General features: G+C 58.4%; 10 protein-coding genes across 10 annotated transcripts; 5 read left to right on the top strand and 5 right to left on the bottom strand.

Annotated features, from left to right (window-relative positions):
• Positions 1–190: 190 nt before the first annotated feature.
• On the bottom strand, positions 191–1,186 carry SPRG_07386 (hypothetical protein; the record flags this gene model as incomplete). The annotated part of the gene is made up of 4 exons (XM_012346172.1): positions 191–423; positions 470–556; positions 641–732; positions 786–1,186. 4 exons carry the CDS (start codon positions 1,184–1,186, stop codon positions 191–193), a joined length of 813 nt encoding a protein of 270 aa, XP_012201562.1.
• Positions 1,187–1,720: 534 nt separating this feature from the next.
• On the top strand, positions 1,721–2,015 carry SPRG_07385 (hypothetical protein; the record flags this gene model as incomplete). Its single annotated transcript, XM_012346171.1, has 2 exons — positions 1,721–1,810; positions 1,884–2,015. The coding sequence occupies 2 exons, from the start codon at positions 1,721–1,723 to the stop codon at positions 2,013–2,015; spliced, it is 222 nt and encodes a 73-aa protein (XP_012201561.1).
• A 2,027-nt stretch (positions 2,016–4,042) lies between these two features.
• SPRG_07384 (hypothetical protein) lies at positions 4,043–5,031 on the bottom strand (the record flags this gene model as incomplete). The annotated part of the gene is made up of 4 exons (XM_012346170.1): positions 4,043–4,272; positions 4,316–4,432; positions 4,477–4,565; positions 4,613–5,031. 4 exons carry the CDS (start codon positions 5,029–5,031, stop codon positions 4,043–4,045), a joined length of 855 nt encoding a protein of 284 aa, XP_012201560.1.
• A 1,132-nt stretch (positions 5,032–6,163) lies between these two features.
• SPRG_07383 (hypothetical protein) lies at positions 6,164–6,944 on the top strand (the record flags this gene model as incomplete). The annotated part of the gene is made up of 5 exons (XM_012346169.1): positions 6,164–6,255; positions 6,299–6,390; positions 6,436–6,552; positions 6,603–6,824; positions 6,871–6,944. The coding sequence occupies 5 exons, from the start codon at positions 6,164–6,166 to the stop codon at positions 6,942–6,944; spliced, it is 597 nt and encodes a 198-aa protein (XP_012201559.1).
• A 531-nt stretch (positions 6,945–7,475) lies between these two features.
• On the bottom strand, positions 7,476–10,870 carry SPRG_07382 (hypothetical protein; the record flags this gene model as incomplete). Its single annotated transcript, XM_012346168.1, has 10 exons — positions 10,177–10,870; positions 10,038–10,133; positions 9,806–9,991; positions 9,652–9,757; positions 9,431–9,597; positions 9,071–9,379; positions 8,521–9,025; positions 8,117–8,472; positions 8,013–8,087; positions 7,476–7,967 (listed from the first exon to the last, which is right to left on the bottom strand). Exons 1-10 carry the CDS (start codon positions 10,795–10,797, stop codon positions 7,476–7,478), a joined length of 2,913 nt encoding a protein of 970 aa, XP_012201558.1. The 5' UTR covers positions 10,798–10,870.
• A 676-nt stretch (positions 10,871–11,546) lies between these two features.
• Positions 11,547–14,729, top strand: SPRG_07381 (hypothetical protein; the record flags this gene model as incomplete). The annotated part of the gene is made up of 9 exons (XM_012346167.1): positions 11,547–12,117; positions 12,167–12,262; positions 12,310–12,495; positions 12,541–12,646; positions 12,693–13,156; positions 13,203–13,692; positions 13,742–13,830; positions 13,860–14,084; positions 14,133–14,729. Exons 1-9 carry the CDS (start codon positions 11,563–11,565, stop codon positions 14,727–14,729), a joined length of 2,808 nt encoding a protein of 935 aa, XP_012201557.1. The 5' UTR covers positions 11,547–11,562.
• Positions 14,730–14,792: 63 nt separating this feature from the next.
• SPRG_07380 (hypothetical protein) lies at positions 14,793–16,254 on the bottom strand (the record flags this gene model as incomplete). Its single annotated transcript, XM_012346166.1, has 6 exons — positions 14,793–14,911; positions 14,958–15,202; positions 15,261–15,349; positions 15,398–15,496; positions 15,550–15,903; positions 15,949–16,254. 6 exons carry the CDS (start codon positions 16,252–16,254, stop codon positions 14,793–14,795), a joined length of 1,212 nt encoding a protein of 403 aa, XP_012201556.1.
• Positions 16,255–16,816: 562 nt separating this feature from the next.
• SPRG_07379 (hypothetical protein) lies at positions 16,817–17,456 on the top strand (the record flags this gene model as incomplete). Its single annotated transcript, XM_012346165.1, has 4 exons — positions 16,817–16,898; positions 16,942–17,087; positions 17,135–17,255; positions 17,305–17,456. 4 exons carry the CDS (start codon positions 16,817–16,819, stop codon positions 17,454–17,456), a joined length of 501 nt encoding a protein of 166 aa, XP_012201555.1.
• A 691-nt stretch (positions 17,457–18,147) lies between these two features.
• SPRG_07378 (threonine ammonia-lyase) lies at positions 18,148–19,965 on the top strand (the record flags this gene model as incomplete). The annotated part of the gene is made up of 6 exons (XM_012346164.1): positions 18,148–18,558; positions 18,632–18,733; positions 18,775–18,852; positions 18,901–19,355; positions 19,411–19,600; positions 19,651–19,965. 6 exons carry the CDS (start codon positions 18,148–18,150, stop codon positions 19,963–19,965), a joined length of 1,551 nt encoding a protein of 516 aa, XP_012201554.1.
• A 46-nt stretch (positions 19,966–20,011) lies between these two features.
• Positions 20,012–20,879, bottom strand: SPRG_07377 (hypothetical protein). The gene has a single exon (XM_012346163.1). It carries the CDS (start codon positions 20,827–20,829, stop codon positions 20,068–20,070), a length of 762 nt encoding a protein of 253 aa, XP_012201553.1. The 5' UTR covers positions 20,830–20,879; the 3' UTR covers positions 20,012–20,067.
• Between the last annotated feature and the right edge of the window lie 694 nt (positions 20,880–21,573).

The raw sequence follows: 21,573 nt of genomic DNA, 5'->3' as shown, positions 1-21,573 counted from the left end.
GTTTGCTGTGCACCGAAGAGGCCATTGACAGATCCGTTGAAGACATGGAACTCGGCAGCGGCACCGTACGCGCCGACTCGTACTTTTTTCGGGTAGGGACCGTGATGGACGAGGCAACACGTGGTGTACATCGCTGCTTTTCTGCTGCAGAGTACACGAGGACAGACTCACAGATTCTCTTTGGAACGCATTAGAGCACGCTTCGCTTGTAGACACGGACATAGTCGACGTAGAGCCGCTGGGGAAACGTCGACGTCGCGTCCGGGTTGCCGGGCCAGTCGCCGCCCACTGCAAAGTTGAGAATGAGGTAGAACGGTTTGGTGGGTATCAACTGCGCGGGCTTGGTGCGGCACTGGGTTGCGTCGATCTTGAAGTACTGGACGCCGTCGACAAACCACGCCAGCGACGTCGGCGTCCACTCCACTACGTTCTTATTCATTGTCTCGTCTCGGAGATGGATCTTGTGTACCAGCATAGATGTGAAAGTCATTCGTATTGAGCGCCAGCGTTTTGGCTCCGCCTGTGACGCCGCAGTAGTTGGCAGACGAGTGCAAGTCTCGGTTGCACGCGTTGGCAAAATGCAAGTTGCCTAGGTCGCCATCTCTCGCTCTCGTTCAGTTGGGCAGCCACGGTGTTGTACCGTGGACGGTGTGCGGCATGCGCTTCCCAATGTACTCGAGCACGTCAATCTCGCCGTCCATGGGCCAGCACCGCCCGCCGCGCGGCATCATCCTATGCCCAAAACCGTCATGAGAACCCTGAGATGACAAAAATGAATGCAATACCAGAAGGCGGGCCACATGCCTTGGCCGGACGGAAGCTTAACGCGCGCTTCAAAGCGCCCATGGAGTTGCGCAAAGCTGCCGGACGTGTCCATGCGTCCGGACCGATACCGCCGGGCGCCCGCGGACGGCGAGACGTACGGCACGTTGTTGGCTTCGATCACGAGGTTGCCTTTCGAGACAGAGACTTGGCTCGCGAGGTACACTTGGAGCTCGTTGTTGTAGACGCACTTGTTGGTCGTCGAGCAGTCGTTGAGGATGCGCCACTTGGCCCGGTCCAACGAGTTGAACTCGTCGCTAAAGGTGAGCGTCCACTTGCCATTTGCGTTCGTCGCGTTCGCTGGCACCATGGGCTGACTGCCTATCACGAGCGTGGCGGCTGCCAGCAAGAGCACTCCGCGCATCTTGTTGCTTGTGGTGTTGTCGAGGTAAAAGGCCAACTGCCGATCGGACCAACCGCCGGCAGGACGAGACCGACAGCATTCACAGAACGAGGGGCTCAGTTGACGCAAATAAGCATCGACTGTTTCCTTTCCGAGTCAGGCAGCGCGCGATCCATGAAGGGCCAAGAGAAAACGTGATGCCTGGTGAATCAAGGCTTCTAGTGGCTTCTAGTAGAAGCTTCCGTTAAGCTCGTCTCAGCATGAGATTGCTGGCCCCCACTATTGCCAGGCGGAGAAGTCTACCAACGGCTCGGCGACGCGTCAGCGATGGAATGCGAAACACCCTCCGCCAAGATAGTGCAAAGACAAGTGAGAGCTCTTCTCCTTGGCGCTCCGTTCCGCCCTTGCAAGTACTCGGGCTATTGGAGGAGAACAAGGCGGTATTTGAGAGAGACGAGTTGATTGCAGTTGTGGAGGTCTTGCTATCGTCTATCGTCTGGCGCCGCAGGTGTGTCTAGATAGATCTGGCCAACCACGGCGTGGGCTGGGTTTGGGATGGGCCGTGTCCGCCGTCAAATTATCCACGGGCTCCGTCTCGCCCTTGCGCATCCTATGGGGGTGCTGACGGAGGTCGCCGTCGTCCATGTATTTCAACACGAGCTTAGGTTTGTCAAGTTCAGGCGTCCGACCGCGATCAGCTTTAACACGAACGGACAAGGCGCAGTTTTTCATTCCGCAAAAGGCGTTCTACATCATCTTGAACGTCGCAGCCGGCGGCACGTGGCCCGGGAGTCCGTCCGCGTCGACGGTGTTTCCCCAGCGCATGCTCATCTACAAGCCCGGTGCGTGACCTTTATCCAGGCACATGCACGTCGAGAACGCAGAAACCTCCGAGCCCATTTCGCAGTTTTTGATTTTGTCCAGCCAAGGTGTATTCACCAATGACAACCTTAGTGCCTAGCCATCATGGTGCCGGCGCAAGCTCGTGCTCTTCCGGCCAGCAGTCTACTGGACGAGGGTCTCCAGCGTCGCACTCAGACCCCCTAGCTGCCAGGTACTCACGTACTGTATTAGAGCTACCTCTTCGCTCCATGACATGCTCACGGTCGCCATCGTTGGACTCCATCTAATGGCGTTCGGTCTCTTGCCGATCGCACTGCTGTGCTTCACCTTTGATCTGGCCCGGTGCCAAGCCGCCAAGAAGAAGGTCGGTTGTACCCAGGTTAAAAATACTGGCCTATTATAGGCCCCTTGGCCTATAATAGGGCAAAACACCAGTTGATTGGGATGGTTAGGGCTCCCGGCGTGGGAGGGTTAATTATTTTGAATCGATGTCTATTCTATATCGTTTTGTCTTTAGACATGTGTTTGTCGAGCATACGCACGTGCGAAGACAGAAATATATAGAATTAATCCTGAAAGCTGGTGTAACCGGAGGTCCCACCTGTGACCTTTTCTCCAACTTTGTCGAAGCAATATCCAATACCGACAGTCCATGTATTACATAAATGCTTCGACAATTCGACCAGGACTGCGATCACCAGGACTGCGATCACTGTGACGCGCAGTTAAACTTTGGTTGTCCGCCACAATGGCGACCTTGTTCGACTTTATCAAACCTGCCGATCGGAAGGTGCTCGACTTGCCCGCTCATCGTACAAGACAGCCGAGTATAAATCCCCGCACTCCTTCCACAAGTCTGCCGAGTACAATCCGACGTACCGCACCTGTTGTAGGTTGATTTTGTTGTCGCGAGGCTAATTTGCTCTTCTCGATAGAAGCAGAGGCGCACATCCAAACAAGTACCGACAAGCCTTGACCACATCTACAAGGAATTTCAGCCATACGATGAAGTTCGCAAATTCAACCAGTCTTACGCAAGAGGGAAGATAGCCATCGAAAGAGGCAAATGGTTGGATCTCGAAAAGGAAAAGGACATCCAACGTCAACTCCGGGCGAAGATTCAAGCGAAGAGGGCCAAATGTCTCGAGGCCATCTCAACTTCTCGCAATTGGAACTGCGGTGAAATCGGCCAGATCGACGTGCACTACCTCACAGTCAAGCAAGCCAAGACACTGATCGACAAATTGTTACCGGAGCTCGTAGCCAAAGGGCATGGTTGCATTTGCGTCGTTGCGGGTGCCGGCAAGCACAGCAAGCCCGGAGACCGATCTCTTGTGACGGAGATCAAGAACTATCTGGTCAACAAATTTGCGAAATGCTGCAAGGACGACCCGTCATTGCCTGGAGCTCTCTTCGCTTGGGTTTGAATATGAAAGATGCTTGTGCACTTCTTAAGTTTGTCGTCTTGTTCGGCACGAATGCCACAGCAGTGCCAACTATGACGGATGTTGTTATCACCGCCCTCATGATTACTGGTGCTGCAATGGCATTGGCGACTCGCCAATGCTAGCGTGCCCCTCAGTAGACAGATTCGCGCGGCAACAGATTTCGACCTGGATCCAGTTTAGGCTCCGAGGTCGCAGGGTACCAAACTCATCGACGGAGTGTCCTGATGAGGACACTTTGATTGCAATCACATGCAACTGGGGTGTGACCTCGACAAGAAGATTGAACGGGTGGCTTCCAAACGCATGCTGTCCAGATTCGTCTACTTTGAAATTCGAAACACCCACCACCAAGATGGTCCATAGACAAGTTAGGGCTCTTCTCCTTGGCGCTCTGTTCCGCTTTTGCAAGTACTCGGGCTATTGGAGGAGAACAAGGCGGTATCCGAGAGAGACGAGTTGATTGCAGTTGTTAAGGTCTTGCTATCGTCTATTGTCTGGCGCTAAAGGAGTGTCTAGGTCTGTCCAACCACGGCGTGGGCTAGAGAAATAGAAATGGTGACTTCCAACCTCGCACCTGGAAAAGAGGTCACGCACCGGGCTTGTAGACGCGGACATAGTCGACGAGCATGCGCTGGGGAAACACCGTCGAGGCGGACGGACTCCCGGGCCACGTGCCGCCGACCGCGACGTTTAAGATGATGTAGAACGCCTTTTGCGGAATGAAAAACTGCGCCTTGTCCGTGCACTGGGCGTTGGTAAGGACGTAGTAGAGCTGACCGTCAAAGAACCACGAAATCGACGTTGGCGTCCACTCGACTGTAGTGGATTGTACGTTGGTTGCAAGATGCAAGAGACGTACCAGCGTACACGTGGAAATCCTTGTCCAGGGCGACTTGCTTGGACTTGCCCGCCTTGCCGCACACCGCCTTGTCATCGTGGAAGTTGCGGTTGCAGCTCGGCCCAAAGTGGTAGTTGCCTATCCAAAGAGTAGTAGGATGCCCAGGACGATCATCCTCGCACCGTGAATCTGGTCGGGCGACTGCCCCACGTACTCCATAATGTCAATTTCGCCGTCCGTGGGCCAGCACCGCCCGCCGCGCGGCATGAGCCTACGCCGTACTATCGTCTTACATCATGTTCGATCGATGAACTATACCAAAAGGCGGGCCACATGCCGCGACCGACCGGGAGCTTGATGCGCGCTTCAAAGCGGCCAAACTGCTGCGCAAACGACCCAGACGAGTCGAGCCGCCCAGAGCGGAACTGTCGCGTACCCGCGGCCGGCGACGTGTACGGCTGGTTGGTCGCCTCGACGACGAGGTTGCCGTCCTCAACGCGCACTTGAGACGCCAAGTACACTTGCTCTTCGTTGTTGTGGGCGCAGCCGTGCTCGGTCGAGCACTCGTTGGCGATCTTCCAGCGCGACTTGTTGAGAGCGTTAAAATTGTCTTCGAACGTGACCTGCCACCCGGCGAGCGGCGAGAGACTCAACGGCGCTGGACGCGCCGTACTGTTGAGCGTGGTGCAGTTGGTGGCCGACGCGACACCAAGAAGCAAGAGCAGGAGCGAGTACATTGCAAACGTAAAAGTGAGCGAAGGAATGCCAGGGCTTTGTGTGTTGTCACACGCATCATGTTGCTGCAAGCTGATGTGGTGCACGAGACTGGACGAGTCATGTGTCTTCACTGCAGAAGGCACGTGGGCGCAGGACAATGTCCAAGGGGTAGGGTAGACGTGGTCGACAAAACAACTTGCTCAGCCTCGGTCCCAATGATCGTATCCAGTGGATCGTATCATAGTTGCTGTTTGGACATGTGGTGTTAAGAGGAGGCTCCAATGATCTGGTCGTGTGGTGGAGCTTTGAGATGGATGGAATCCGGGCCGTCCAGCTGTATGGCCCAGAAAAGCCCGACGAAGATGTACCGTTCGATTGGACCTGTAGCTAGGATACGGTTGCGAACCGAACGCCAGCATGTCTAGTAACCGGATTCATGAGTGCGATAGTGCTAGCGTTGGCCAAGTACACGATGGTATATGAATTTCAAATTTATTATGTAATCTGCGCGACGGAGAGGAGGATGGGGAGGAATAGCATCGAAGGAGGCTGGTGGGAACCGCGATTCCAGTCGCTTGTCGCGAGACCTACTGTGAACGTGCGCTGCCATAGGGCAAAGTGCCGTCAAAGAAGCCACGCCAAACACATCTGGTTTCCAACCCGCTTCCGCGCGACGCGGAGAGTGGGACGGATGATCGGCGCATCAGAAATTACTCACCACAACGTTCCCAAGCACTGCTTGCTGCACACACTAGAACGCAGAAACGACCGATGCACGCAGCGGAAGCTCATTTTCCCTTTTCCCATGGCTCTCTTCTGCACCGTTCGTCTTCTCGTTCTCTCGCTGAGTGCCCTCGTCTCGGCGGTCGCCGCCACCTCCAGCGCATCAACGATCCTAGTCCTTCCCAATGCCAGTTTGACTGGTGGCACCAAGTGGCAGCTCACTTCCAAGACAACTTCAACACCCTCAACACCTCACGCTGGCGCCTCCAGAACGACTGCTCCACCAACAACAACTGCGTGCACAACAAGGAGCTACAAGTGTACATGGCCAGCCAAATCCGAGCCGAGAAAGGCAAACTCGTGATCGAAGCGACCACCTAGTCGTACACATCGCCGGCCGCCGGCACGCGGCAGTACCGGTCCGGGCGCATGGACTCGGCGGGCAGCTTTGCTCAGCAGTACGGTCGCTTCGAAGCGCGCATGAAACTACCAACCGGCCATGGCATGTGGCCGGCCTTCTGGTCCGTGCGCTCTCAAGAGATATCGTTTCCATCTCCGTCGTAGGCTCATGTCGCGGGGTGGTCGGTGCTGGCCCATGGACGGAGAGATCGATATCATGGAGTACATTGGCAACAAGGAGCCCAAGGCCATTCACGGTAGGTAGAGCGCAGCGTCGTGAATCCTCTTATCTGGGTCGGTAGGCAATTTTCACTTTGGTCATAAATGCAACACAAACCTGCACTCGGACGCGTCCGTGTGCGGCACGACGGGCAAAGTCATCGACGTCGCGCTCAACCACGAGTACCACGTTTACGCAGGTAGTACTACTACGTTGCACGGCGAGAGCGCATGATGTGTGTGAGAGTAGCCGAGTGGACACCAACGTCGATTTCGTGGTTTTTCGACGGCCAGCTCTACTACAAGCTGGATAGCGCCCAGTGCACCAACAAGGCGCCGTTCTTTATTCCTGCCAAGCCCTTTTACATCATCTTCAACTTTGCCGTTGGCGGCGGGTGGCCCGGTAACCCTACCCCGACCACGATCTTCCCGCAACGCCTGTACATCGACTATGTGCGCGTGTACAAGCAAGGTAGTATAACCTCGTCGATGGAGGATCAGACTCATCGTTCTCGAAGTGGGGACCGTGTCGTTTCCTGTCCTTGGCGATCCAGTCCAGTACTTGTCCTCGAACGGCACTGATCATTCGTAGCGGTAGAAGTGTGTCGACTTTAGTTGTATGTGTATAAAGCAAGATGCATATATTACAATGCGCATGCGCTCAAGAGGGACAAAAGAGCTAGGTAGAGCGCAATGGGTAGAGCGTGTCAAGCTCCTGGTCGGCCAAGGCATGTGGCCAGCCTTCTGGTACTCCAACACGAACAAAGGTGCATGAGGCTGCCTCTCCACCTAGTCTCATGCCGCGCACGACTGCGCGCTGGCCCACTGCTGGGACAACCAACATTATGGACTTCATCGGGAGCCTCCCAACAAGCTCAACGGTACGGCGCTTGGTTGAGATCCTTTGGCATATGCTTCGCTTCCTTGGGCGTCTACTACTATGGTCCATCGTGCAACAACTACCACACATCAGTGGGCTGCGGCACGACCGCCACCGTCGACTGTGCCCCAACGCGACGAGAGTCTGTCCCCAGCGCATGTAAGTGGACCATAAACAGGGTAAAATATACATCCTTTTCCAGTACTAGCGTCTTTGGCGGTGGTTTAAATAGGAGGCGCGTTCTCAGCAGATGCCCTCCATGAGGTCGTCGCCCATCGACGACGACTCCGAGTAGACATCGCTCGCGCGCGGCGCGTCCACAAGCTTGGCCGACGTCGGCGACAAGTCGACCTCGGGCTCGTCATGCTCGTCGTCCGCTTCTTGGGGCTCGTCGTGGGCAGCGTGGAACGCACGCCACTCGCGCACCCAGCGCGGCCCCATCGCATTGCAGAGCTCCTCAATGAGCTCGTCCGCGACCCAGACATGGTTGTCGGCAAAGCCGTCCGTCTTGGCAACGCCGCAAATGTGCTTGAGCAGGAACGGCAGCGCCGCGCGCTTGAGGTCGTCGGCTTGGCACTGGTCGGCAAGTGCCCACACCGTCATGGCGTTCGCAATCGAGATTTCATCGGCGAGGAACTTTTCGCAGCGCTTCTGGAGCTCGGGCACGTGGTACGACGACGCAGCGACGAGGAGATCGCACGCGTTGTGGAGGTCGATCGCCACGTCCTCCGTGTACTAGACAAAATCGATAAACGTCAGAGACACGGGTCCACGGGGCACACCGCACCAGAAAGTTGATAAGCGCGTCGCGTACGAGCAGTCTTCAATCTCCACCACGTCGCCCGGTCCACTCAGCTACGCGTTGATGTCGCACCACACTCGACACGATAAAGACGAAAGAGAAGAAAACGTACCAGCGACTTGAAGTAGGCGTTCTGGACGCTGAGGACGACGCGGTTGGCGCCAATGAGTCGGCCTTCGACGACAAACTGCACATCGACAAGCTCGACTTCACGGTCGTACGCCTCGCGAAGCACCGGGTACGTGATCGCCACGTCGGGAAAGTAGGTCGACGGCAACATGTGCTTGATTGCGTAGGCCACCGTGCGGTGCGAGTAGGCATCCGGCGCCTTCAAGAGCAGCAGAAGCACCGAGAGGAGGCCTTCGGGCAGCAGCCGCGGCCACTCAGACGGGTCCAGCATGTGCACCAGCGTCAACATGACATTGCCTTTAAATTTGCCTAGACATACCAGTGGCATCATCGGTGCCATCAGCCCATCGCTCGTACCGATCGCCGTCGAGTTGGTGAGCCGCAGCGACGCATACAGCATCGTGCGAAAGTCTTCACGGCTAATGTAGCGCCAAATGTTGCGCATGGCTTGGAGGCACGCGCGCCACGTCGCCGAGCCTTCTTCCATCTCGAGCATGTGCAGCACGGCGCCTTCGAGCACGAGGTGGAGCGCGCTCGAGAGCCGCTGCGAGAGCCGATGCAGCGTGTGCGCCGCGTGGACCGTCACCACGTCGTCCGATGCGTGGAGTGCGTGGAGAATGACAGGAATGCCGCCGCCGCGCGCAAACAAGTCGTGGTTGTTTTGGTTGTCGAGGAGCGACTCGAGGACGATCGCGGCCTTGCGTTGCTGCGCCACGTCGGCCGTCGGCGCACTCAGTTTCTCGAGCGAGAAGGGAATCGACTTGCGCACGCACGGGTCGCAAAAGCGCTGCTTGGCGTCTTCAAAGCCCTCGACGATCGCGCGCGACATGGAGCAATTGCCGCACACGAGGTCGCCGCACTCCTACCAGCCAGCCTTTCACGCAAAAGCATAGGGAAGGATGCGTACGCGACAGTGATGGCGCCGCCGCACGACGGTAAACAGCGCCTGGCAGCACGTGCACGCAGTGGCGACCTTGTCCTCGGCCCACGGTTTGATGAGCTTCCACTTGAGCAGATCGGCCGCCGCGTCGAGGATCGTGACGCTCACTTGTCGAAACTGCTGAATGTCGTTGAAGCGAAAGACGTCAAGGAGCCGCGCGTTCGAGTACGGGGACGCGGCCGCGCGGCTTGGGTCGTCCGGGTACAAAGACACGCCGACTTGTCCGAGCTGAATCGCGTACGCTGGCAGCATGGCGACCCAGCCAGGAAGGCCGACCTACACATGGCGCATGTGACACGTGTGTCGAGCCAACCGACGTGCACCGACTTGGTACGGCAGGTTGCGGCCGCTGTAGCCGTTCTGGGCGAGCGTCTGGACAATCTCCTTCATCCAGACCGTCCGGTTGACGCAAATGTAGCGGTGGCTCGCTTCCGTGTATTCGAGCAAGAGAACATGGGCGGCCGCGCAGTCCCGCACGTCCGTGAGCGCGTAATCTATCGAGTTGCATTCGTTGGTCCATGGCCTCCCATGTCGCATATATCGCCTACTGAAGTCGACGAGCGCCGAGTACTGGCCCGTGATCAAGTCGTACACAATCTGCGTGCCGGGCGAGATCTTGTCGTTGCAGAGCGACGGCCCCATGAGCGTCCCCGGCTACCGAATGGCAATATGAGCGCAGACGCGGCAGACACGTCGACGTACATTGACCGTGACGAGCTCCATCGACTCGTTCTTGACGAGCTGCCACGCGGCTTCCTCGGCGAGCTTGAGGCTCAAAAAGTGCGGGTTGCGCTCGAGCGACGACGTCACGTTCCACGAAAGGTCGTCAATCTTTGTGTTCATATCCACATGGTCGGCCATGGCGGCGACCGACGACGTGAGCACCACCTACGGAGTACGATGAGCTCCAAGCGGCGAGCGAAGCGACCCGTACGCGCTTGACTTTGGCGCGAATGCAGGCCGTGATAAAGTTATTCATCATGGGCACAATGCAGTGGACGCGGCTGCTAATGCTGTACACGCCAGGCTCCTACTCCAGCGATGAGATGATCGGAAAATGGTCGTCGACACACGTTTTGCTCCGAGAACGGGTCGCGCACCGAGCACGACGTGGGCGTGCCCGTGTGGATGACAAAGTCGCAGCCGTCAACGGCCAAGTCGCACGATTGCGCGGTGAGGAGCGATGTCTCGACGATCGTCAAGTTCTTCTTGGCATGGGGGAGCTCGTATAGCTTGGAGATGTCGTCGCTCTTGTTCTGGACCGTGCCACGGACCTTGTACCCACGTAAGAGAAGCTCGGCGACGATCCAAGCCGCCAAGAAACCATCGACGCCCGTGACGCAGACGGGCTTGTGCATCGAGCCTGCGGTCGTCTTGCGCCGGTACTTCAAGATCTTCCACACGCTCGGGTACATGGCCGAGATGTCTTGGGCGGACGACGGCGACTCGGCCACGGGCAGCGACTGCGATGGCTTCTTGATGCGGTCGCGCTTGGTGCGTGGCGGGCGGTCCTTCTCGTCGAGGCTCTTGCGGGATGCGTCCTTGTCCTTGCGCTTCTTCTTCTTCTTACGCTCGACGGGCGCGCCGTCGTCCAGGGTCACGGTCGACGTCGCCGTCACCGAGCTGCTCAAGCTGTCGCCGCTCGACGGGCCCGGCCGCGTCGGCGCCACGGGGACCTGCGGGCCGAAGAGCATGCTGCTTCCTGCCTCTGCGGGTACTACTGCGTAATTCCCACGCCAACGGCGGCTTCGTCGATCCGGATACCGCGCCCGTCCGACACGCCGTGCTCCATGTGATTTATTTCCATACAAATACCAAGTGGACTTGCGATGGCGCACCACGTTTTACACCGTGGGAAATACACACAGTACCGCGAGAAGCCAGGATTTTCGAAGGCGACCGGACCGGTAACCTTGAGGAACCCGGGCGGGCGCCACGTGTACAGTGTACTGATGTACTGATGATACGTGATTTCACTCGTGAATCCGGTGGGAAATGCGGCGATCATCCGGATAACATGGCCAGCCACCGCAAAAGTTAAAACACCCAACTTGAAACGCAGCCGCGGCCCACTCTCGGTTTGACAACCCATGCGACGACTCCAGCGTGTCTATGCATGGTAGCAGATACCATACTACAATTCTCGAGCGTCCTAGATCAAACGATGATAGGTCGTGGACCGTCCCCGCGATTGCCTGCCATCGCTAAGCACCGGCTGAAAAGTTGCGTGCGTCCATCCAACGGCCCGAGTTGAAGTCGTATCTTCTCTTGCAAGCGCATTTGTATTAAAATACCTTGGGATTTGTATGCTTGTGAAGTGGTCCATCAGCGATACAATATTATTATGCAATTTAAAGATCGATACAAAAACAAGGTTAACAGTCATGGAAACGTATTTTATGACGCCGCTTGCAACTGGCATCCCATCAACTTGGTGCATTTTGGGCTTTCACGCAATAATGCTCTTTGGGCCCCAAGGCGACGGGCTCGTGTACGACAAGACCGTGCGGGCCAAGGGCGCCGGCGCCGAGGTCATGAGCGTCAAGCGCCGAGGCAAGCCCTCCGGCCCGACCAGCGCCTTTGAGGCGACGGGCAAAGGCCGCAAGACCCGCACGCCCAAGAAGCGCCTCGAGGATACGCGCTGCATTTACCCGTCCGTGTGGGCGAGCCTTCGCTTCAAGACGACCGACTCGAAGAAGAACCGCCCTGCTTTTCTGAATGCGAGCCAGTCCAAGCAGCCAGTGTGCGTCACCGGCGCCGATGGGTTCGTCGCGGCGTGGATCGTCGCCGAGCTGCTTCAGCGCGGCTACAAGGTGCGGGCCACCGTGCCCGTGCGCACCGACGACATCGAGCGCTTGAAGGAGCTCCCCAAGGCGGCGAAGAACCTCACGATCGTCGAGACGTCACTGTTGACGCCCGAGCTCTGCGACATGGCCGTCGAAGGCTGCGAGTACGTCATCCACACGGGCACGCCCGCGTCGTGCACGGTGCGCGATCCTGTCTCGGAAGCCAAGGTCCTTCTACCACTTTGGTCGCGCAAAGTCATTCTCTTGCATCGGGTAGGAGCCTGCCATGCACACGGTCTCGAGCCGCATCCACTGCATCGTGCCTGTCATGACCAACTTTATGAAGGCGTGCGTGCGCGCCCGTGTCAAGAAGGTTGGTACTCTCCCACCATCTATCTCCCGCCTACTGCGGCCGTGTAGATGATCTTGACGTCGTCGGTCGCCGCGCTCTGCGACAGCGTGAGCCCCACGACGATCGTCAACGACTTGTGCTGGAACACCGAGTCGTCGCTCGAGAAGAACCCGCATTTCTTTGGGTTCAAGCTTGCCGAAGAGAAAGCGTGGCAGCTTGTCGAGCAAGAAACCATGGAGCTCGTGACCATTTGCGTACGTCGTTCCACTGCATCTTAATGATCGCTTATGACATGGTAGCCGGGCACGCTCATGGGGCCCTCGGTCTGCGGCGCGTCGATTCCGCCCGGCAACCAAGTCGTCTATGACCTCATTACCGGCGCCTACGCAGCCCTTGTCGACCTCAGTACGTTCGTTCCAACAGCGGTGCGTTCCAACTCGATGCAATGTAGACTGGGCCGTCACGGACGTGCGCGACTGCGCGGTGGCCCATATCCTCGCCATGGAGCACCCGGACGCACGGGGTCGGTACATCTGCGTCAATCAAACGGTGTGGCTTCGGGACATTGTCGACACGCTGCGCGCCAATGGCTACAGCGGCCGCGACCTCCCGCTGCAGGTGGGCCTGCCCAACTGGGTCGCGCGTCTCCCGGCCTACGCGCCGCAACTGGGCCAAGTCGGCGCGTCGCTTTACGCCGACCATGTCTCGAACGCGCAGCCGTCGCCGTACCTGAGCGACCGCATTGTGGACGTGCTCGGCCTGAGCTTTCGCGATGCGAAGCGCACTCTGATTGAGACCGCGGGTGACCTCTTGAAGTGGAAGTGGATCAAGCCGTGGGCCGAGGACTGCGAAGCGCTCGCGTGCGCGATCTGCGACGTGCCGTTTTCGTTCATTCGGCGCAAGCACCACTGCCGGGTACGCGCAACGATCGCGACCTCATGGAATACGACGTCGATGGTAGGAGTGCGGGACGATCATTTGCAGCGACTGCTCGCTTTCGCGCGCGGTCGTCGAAGGGCTCAGCGAACGCGCGCGGCTCTGCGACCAGTGTGTCCAGACGTCGATTCCGGCGCTTCTCGAGCTCGTGGCCGCCAATCCGAATGCGCGCGCGGCCGTCGTCGCGCTCGAGTCGCTCATGGAGAACCCGGACAACCACGAGCTCATTACGCGCTGCCATGGCATCCCGATCTTGATCCAGGCGCTGCACGTCGCCGACGAAGACGTGTCGTTCCCGGCGGCCGGCACGTTTCTTGCACTCTCGCTGGACGTGGCGAGCGCGCTGCAGATGGTGCTGGAAGGCGCGGTGCTGCACATGCTCGAGGTCGACCAGACCACCGACACGTGGCGGCAGTGCCTCCAAGCGCTGCGCAACATTTGGCGCCAAATCAACCGCGCCGAGTTTCGCAAGATGCTGCACTCGGTCTCGCGCGTCTCGATCGACGCGGCCAGCGGTACGGCTTCATCTATACGCAACTCAGGTCTTAGTCCGATGGACGGTAGGGCCGCTCAAGGCCAACATTCTCTTGACGTTTGTGCACATGATGGAGCCGGCCGACGTCGTCGACTTGCTCAAGGAAGGGCTCATGGACGTGTTCTTTTCATGCTCCAGAGCGCCGAGACGTACCCGCGCTGCGCGGCGGCCCACGCGATCACGCGCTTGATTCCCGACACGTACCACCCCGACACGTCGATCGAGATCCCGCCCTTCCACGTCGACAACCACGAGGAGCTCTTGACGCTCGCGGCGCTTTCGGACATTCAGTTTCTCGTGAAGGGCCACATTGCGCCCATCAACGCCCACAAGATTGTGCTATTTGTGCGCAACGCCTACTTCAAAAACATGGTACCCGCCCAAATCTATCAATGTATCAAGTGGACATGGCTCGACTAGTTTGGCTCGACGACGACAACGACCAAGCGCGTGATTGAGATTGACAATTGCTCGTACAATGTGTTTTCGATGCTCCTCCGTTTCATCTACACGGGCAAGCTCACGATCGACGAAGGCACGGCGCAAGACCTCTTGCGCGCAGCGTCGTTTTACCAGGTCACGGTGCTCCAGAAGCGCATCGAGGCGTTCTTGGCCGACCGCATTGACGTGAGCAACGTGGTCGAACTCCTCTCGCTCAGCAACGACTGCCACGCCGAGAGCCTCCGCCAGGCATGCATTCCGTTCCTCATGAAGAACATCCACGCCGTCGTCAAGCTGCCGTCCTTTGCAATGCACCACGACTGGGCCAGCCAAGAGATCCTCCTCGAGCTCGCCAACATGCTCGGCCCCGTGTGGTACGAATCGTATACAGCGGTGGTCCAGCACAAGGCGACCAAGACCGTGCTGACACCACCTGTCGTTGTGCCAATCCCGCCAACCTCGGCGCCGATGATCCAGCCCGTTTCGCCAGCGCGGCGACCAAAGGCGGTGTCGCCAACCCTTGCGCCGCGCTCGCGTCTGCTCTCGGACGAAAGCTTGGCCGAAGGCATTTGCTAGTCTTTAGTGTGTGTTTGTATACCCTTGCCCTTATCTTGCACGTGTCTCTCTCGAAGCATCCGCTTAGCCGTACCGATTTTGCAAGTCGGAGAAGAAGCTGGACGTCATGGTCTTGAGCTTGGCGGCCTTGTCCGACACCTGCGACTTGAGCTGGTCGAGCTGGTACGCGGCCTCGTCGGCAGCTACAATCATGCATGATGAAGGGTCTTGATCGAGTGGTCGTCGCACCGTCCATGGACGCCGACCGTGCACGCTCGCCGTTGCCGTAGTACATGTCGCTCGAGATGGCTTGGGCGCCCGAGAACTGCCGGATCTTTTCGCGGTCCGCATCGACTTCTTCGCCAGCGAAGTAGTTGGCCGACGAAATCGACTTGGAGTTTTTGTACTTGTCGAGCGACGTCTTGTTGGCCTCGGTCGCCGCCGCACTGGAGGATGCAAGGCGCGTCGTCTGGAGACTCTGCGACAAAGTCTCTCTACGCACAATATGTCTACATGTCAAAAGCCGCGCCACCATTTGCAGAAACAAAGTACTCGTCGGCCTTTTGAATCGCACGCGCCAGCGCTTCGTCGTCATCAATCTGCTTGGACGCAGCCACGGCGGCCACCGACGGCTTGGGGTTCTACACACCGCAAGTCTTCCATTGAATGGAATGATGGCTTGTAGCTACCTCGAACGGGATCGAATCGAAATCGTCGAACGAGCTCGTGACCTTGGTGGCGCCAAGGCGCGTTGACGTGCGCTTCGTGGCCGTCGATCCCGATGTGCGCTAGTATGCGAGTCAATAAGATGACGATGCGTTGCGTAGGAGACGCACGCGACTCGAAAGCTTGGAGGTGAGGGTGCTTGCCGGGGCGGCCGCCGCCGAGCTTGCGTTGCCGCCGAGCATGACGACCGGGCGGTTGATATCGAGCATGCCGGTAGCGGGCGCTTCGATAGGCTTGGGCTGCGTGGCAGTCGCGCGCACGGGGCGGGCGGCAACGTGTACGCAGGCGCCGCCACAGCTTCGCCGGCACCGACGAGCTTAACAAGGTCGTCGAGGTCGCCGGGGGCCGAGGCCGCGCTCGACGTGTCCACTGTCGTGTACGGCGATGCGTCAAAGGATGCGGCCTGTACCTTCTTGGCAAGCTGCGCCTTGTAGAGCGTCGCGGCCTTGGTCTTGTACTTTTCATCGATCTAATGCAACACCATGAGGCACATGGCGTGGCGTCGTGGCCGTACGTTCATCATGTCGGTAACGCCATGCTGCTTGAAGAACTTGCGGGCCTCGTTGTTGCCACCGAGCTGCATCGTGAGCAGCTGGTCTTCGGTCCACTCGTCCATGTCGGTCGAGCGCACGAAGGACACGTGGACGCCGAGGCGGCGGTGGTAGCCCGAGCAGTCCAAGCACATGAAGATGCCAAAGGAGACCGTCGCCCACATGGGGCTGCGGCGGTCGCAGTCGAAGCAGATCTTGTTGGCGGCGACGGCGCGCTGCGCCTGGAAGAACTTGTCGCGTACCTCGTGGCTCACGTACTTGGTCGTCATCGCGATCGTTGTCGTTTCCGCTGCGTCACGGCCGGGTCTTTAGCCTCACACCATTTCAATGCAACAATGTTTCTAAATAGTGTAGATTGGCGTTACACATCCTTTGACAACTTGCACAGGGCATACCGAGAGGCCTGCTTGGCGTAGCTCCACACGATCTCAGTGTATTGAGCGCTAGCGTGACGTCGCGTTGGAGACGCTGCCGCCACTGTATCGAACCTGCTTACGCCAGTGTGTTAGCATTCTGGAAGGCTAACACTATCTCATGTATAATTAACCTGCAAGGTCGAAATTTCTAGATCGGGTATAAAATGACAGATGTCACTTATAGTTTGTATAACTTTTGAACATTTGAGTTTTAATATCGTGTTTGTTGAAGGTGCATTAAATAAATATTATGTGCTTTATTCTATCTTGTTGTTTGTTTGTAAGTGCAGTAATTAAATGAATTACTGTAGCCAATCCCCTTGCAGCGCGGTCGACAGCTTTATCCGGACGTCCGTTTGAGCCCGCAGGTTGGCGATCCACGTGTTCACTCATTTTGCCTTGGGATCCTCGCATCATGAAGCTCTTCCACGTCGTCGTCCTCGCTCTTCTCGGCCTCTCGGGCGTCGCGTCCGCGGCCGATGACAAGGAGTGCGAAGGTAGATATGACCTCCATGAACATAGCCTGCAACGACATGGTAGTCTGCATCAAGGTCATCGAGGACCTTAAGTCGACCTACTCGACGATGCTCGCGGACAAGGGCGGCAAGAACAAGCTTGCGGTCGCCGAGCAGGCGCTCGAGAAGCTCGTGTCCAAGAAGAAGGCTGACCCCAAGGAGAAGAAGCTCGTACGACGACGCATGTCGTCTGCTTGTCCTCATGATGCTGGCGGTAGTTTTACTTTTTGGAGCCCATGAAGAAGGACGCGGCGCGTCAGGTGACCTTTGGCAAGGAGACGCTCAAGATTTGCCAAGGCTTGAGCAAGAAGAACCCAGAGTTTTGCTCGATTCGCTACCGTACGCCGTCCCCGAACCAAAGGTCGCGCGCTAACCCTCTGATGCGTAGCCATCAAGGCGGCCAAGGGCACCGACTACTCCAAGATGCGCGTGAAGGAGCTCAAGAAGATCCTCCAGGAGCGTGGCGAAAACTGCAACGGGTGCGCCGAAAAGTCGGACTTTATCAAGCGCTTGCAAGAGACCGAGCGCGACGAGTTGTAAATCGACGCATATTTAGACGTTCCCGACCCGTATTAATGAAGCGACCTTCGTCTTCCTACGACGGACAAGCCTGGACGTACATGGCACGCGAGCGATCAGAGAGGAGGAGCCGCGCCTTGGACGGCGCGCAATATCTGGAGCAGTGAGGACCCGATAATGACGAAGACGAAGAAGCCGAGCAGCACGGGGCCAACTCGGTACCCGGTACCCAGCGTCGCGCGCTCCCTACGCATTTGCTGGGTTCTACGCAATGGGGCTGCATCGATGGAGCTTACCCGGGCGGTGGACGCTACGTGGCCTCGCTTTGTAATGTTGTCAGCATGTGCTTGGCTCCGCAGCCGGAGCTTCATGGGCGTCGCCGGCATGGTCGCCACCGTTACAGATCTTCGAAGTACACGACCAGCCCTCTTAGTTATCGACTACAGTTCAGTATAAACACGACTCTGCAAACAACTAAGAGCCACGTTGTTCGACATGACATCATTGGCTTCTTTTCGTACCTTTTCATCCAATCACACACGCGGCATCGTCCTTGCGCAAACACTCCCGTTGCGCAAACACTTTGTCGTGCAGAAAGGCCACTTCAACGTGTATCTTTTGGGTCGTCGCGAAAGAGCATTCTCGTGGTGCCTCAAATCTCTTGCAGTTTGTATGCCGACACGTTGAAGGCGGATTCAAAACCACAAATACCATGCTGGTCCGATGCCGACGGGCACTGAGCACACAGCCGTGGAGCCGGGCCCTCGGGTCGACGCAGCGGTACGCGCCGAGCCTCTCGACGGACGACTATTGCCGCATGACGATCGAGTCGCGCGCATATGACATTGCCGTCACGACGCCGCTCATGAAGGCGCACTCGATGTCGGAAGCGCTCGGCAACACGATCTTGCTCAAGCGCGAGGACATGCAGCCCGTCTTCTCGTTCAAGATCCGCGGCGCGTACAACAAGATGGCGCACTTGTCGACGACCAAGCGCGACGCGGGTGTCGTATGCTGCAGCGCCGGCAACCACGCGCAGGGCGTCGCACTCTCGGCCAAGACGCTTAAGCTCCACGCGACGATCGTCATGCCGCTCGCGACGCCCGAAATCAAGGTCAAGGCCGTCCAGCAGTGCGCGATCCTTCTATCTTGCAAACAACAACGGAAATGCGGGCACAGGTGGCGACGCGGTCAAGATCATCCTGCACGGCAACAACTTTGACGAGGCGGCCGCCGAAGCGCGGCGCATCGAGGCCGCCGAGGGCCGGACCATGATTCTGCCGTTCGACGACCCGCTCGTGATTGCGGGCCAAGGCACGATGGGAATGGAATTCTGCAGCAAACGACGGGAAAGCCGCTCGATGCCGTCTTTGTGTGCTGCGGTGGCGGTGGCATGCTGGCGGGTGTTGCCAACTGGGTGCGTTCTCCTCCATACAATACATGCGCCGTCGCTGACTATCTACAGGTCAAGCACTTTCGCCCGAGTGTCAAGGTCATTGGCGTCGAAGCGGCGGACGCAGCAGGCATGACGGCGTCTCTCGCGGCAGGCAAGCGCGTCGAGCTCGACCAAGTCGGGCTCTTTGCCGACGGCGCGGCCGTCAAGCTCGTGGGCGAGGAGACTTTCCGCATCTGCCAAGCGCACGTCGACGAGATGATCACGGTGACCACCGACGAGATTTGCGCGGCGATCAAAACGGGCTTCAACGACACGCGCGTTGTGCTCGAGCCCGCGGGCGCGCTCGCGATCGCGGGCGTCGACCGCTACATCAAGGACAAGAAACTGCGCGGTGGCACGTACTGCGCGATCACGTCGGGCGCCAACATGGACTTTACGCGGCTGCGCTTCGTCTCGGAGCGCGCCGACAGCACCGAGACGCTCATTTCCGTCAAGATCGACGAGCGTCCCGGGGCCTTTGAGCGGTATTCAATCCATCTCCCATCCCATCCTATCTCCTCGTGCTCATGCGAAGCGCAGGTTGCACTCGTACATGGACGCGGAGGGCGTCCGCATCACGGAGTTTAGCTACCGCTACTCGGAGAAGGACAACGCACACATCTGCATGTCGTTTCAGAGCCCGTCCCGCGAGCAGTCGGACAGCGTACTTGCACGGCTCAGCGGCGCCGGCTTTTCGGTCAAGGACCTCCGCGAGAACGAGCTCGCCAAGGTATTGCTTCGCCATGTCGCACTTGGCGTCGTTGAGCGCTGAGGTACTAGGTGCACGCGCGGCACCTCGCGGGCGGCAAGAGTGTGCTCGTTGGGAACGAGCGGCTCTTCCGGTTCGAGTTTGCCGACAAGCCCGGTGCGCTCAAGGCGTTCCTCACACACATGCACGGCGGGTCGACGTGGAACATTTCGCTCTTCCATTACCGCAACCACGGCGCCGACATTGGCCGCGTCCTCGTCGGGTTCCAAGTGCCCCCCGGCGACGAAGGGCGGTTCGGCGAGTATCTCCGCGCTGTCGCCTACCACCACGTCGACGAGACGCACAACCCCGTGTACAAGCAGTTCTTGGCCCGATGTAACGAGTAGTTGAATAATCTCCATCCCATGCGATTAGAGTCGAGCATCACGCAAACGGTTCAAGAGCTGGATTGTGGAGTGAGATGTCTAGTGGGAGGTATCCAGAAACTATTACAAGCCGTCGAGCTCGGCCTTGCGGGCGCGAATGATCTTGCACGTGGCCTTGTGGTTGGGCCAGTCTTGGGTCTGGTGGTCCTTGCAGCAGTAGAGCGCAGCGTCGCACGGGCACTTGAGAAGCGACGACGCATCCGGCTGCGCGCTGGCCCCGCATGTCCGGCAGCCCATCTTGCCCTCGACCGTACCCTGCGTCTGGAAGAAGACGAGCTCGAACGTGCGCGCAATGTTGGCGAGGAACGTGAGCAAAATCTGCTGGCGCATCTGCAGCGTCAGCCACACGTCGGCCTCGATGAGCACGTTGGCGTCGATCTTGGCTTGGGTTTCCTGCAATACATTGGGCGACACGGACGGCAGCAGCGACTGGATGTGCTGCTCCGGGTCCGTCGGGTCAATGTACGCGAGCGCAACGCTGTCGAACGTCGTGCCCGAGAACGTCGGCATGCGCTTCTTCGCGCGCAGGCCCTTGAGGTACGCGAGGTCCTCGGCGGCGCAGTCGAAGCGCGCACGGTTGCACAAAAGGCGCACGAGCGGCTTGCCTTGGTCGGCGAGCAGCGTCGCAATCGTGAGCTCGGGCGTCAAAAAGTCCGTGGCTTGGAGCACGTCCGGCGTCTGCAGCGGCATGTCGGGCGACGCATTGCGCAGCATCGAGAGCTGGCCCGCATACGGGATCGCGAGGAACCAGCGCATGAAGGTCGAGCCATGGGCATCCCAGAAGCGCGTGAGGAACTCGGCCTCGCTGAGCGTCGTCGCTGCCATGATGACCTGCAATCCACGCCGGCCTCGAATTGGTCAAAAGTCGGCGCCAGGTGGTACACCCCATACAAAAGCCAAATCAATTTGTAGGCCACGCCAGTATTTGCACCAATGGCATTGCGCGATGCGTCGGCATTATGCGCCAATGGCATCGCGCGACGTTTTCAGCGTGACCGGCCGCGTTGGCGGGACGACGACGACGGTTGGCGGCGATGAGAAAAGGGAACCGCGGCAAGCTGCGCGAGGTGTCGCATCGAAGGAAGGAGGAGGAGCAGCGCCTCGTGGAAGAAGGCTGTCGAATCATACTACTGGCGGCCGATGCGTGTGCGGGAAGCGGCGCTGCGAAATGCCACCGCCGAGGTGAGATTAGCAATCACTTTGACGCGCCACGCATCGAAGGCTGGACGTGGACAGTGCGTGGGACGATTGGCCCGCGTCCACACGTTGGATGCTACGTGGTGCACATAGAGTGGCGGCGACGGATGAGTCAAGAAGACGGCAGCGTGGCCCGTTGCATCCGCGGCGCATCCGCCCGCTGCGACATGCTTCCGGCGACGTGTACGCCAGAGGCGCTTCGAAGGGCGGCCCATCGTAGGCTGATAACCTAGCAGGCCATCTGGACGTCGTTTTAATAGTAGGTAGTTGTATGTATGTGGTGAGGGCCGTCGCTGCAGACAGGCGGGCGCGGATGACAGAGCCTTCGAGACGGCTGCGCGTGCCAAAGATCCGCTGCCGATGGCCTCAAGA

This window comes from Saprolegnia parasitica (genome assembly GCF_000151545.1).
Source record: "Saprolegnia parasitica CBS 223.65 unplaced genomic scaffold supercont2.27, whole genome shotgun sequence".
Lineage (NCBI taxonomy): Eukaryota > Oomycota > Saprolegniomycetes > Saprolegniales > Saprolegniaceae > Saprolegnia > Saprolegnia parasitica.
This window is presented reverse-complemented; position numbering and strand designations above follow the sequence as displayed.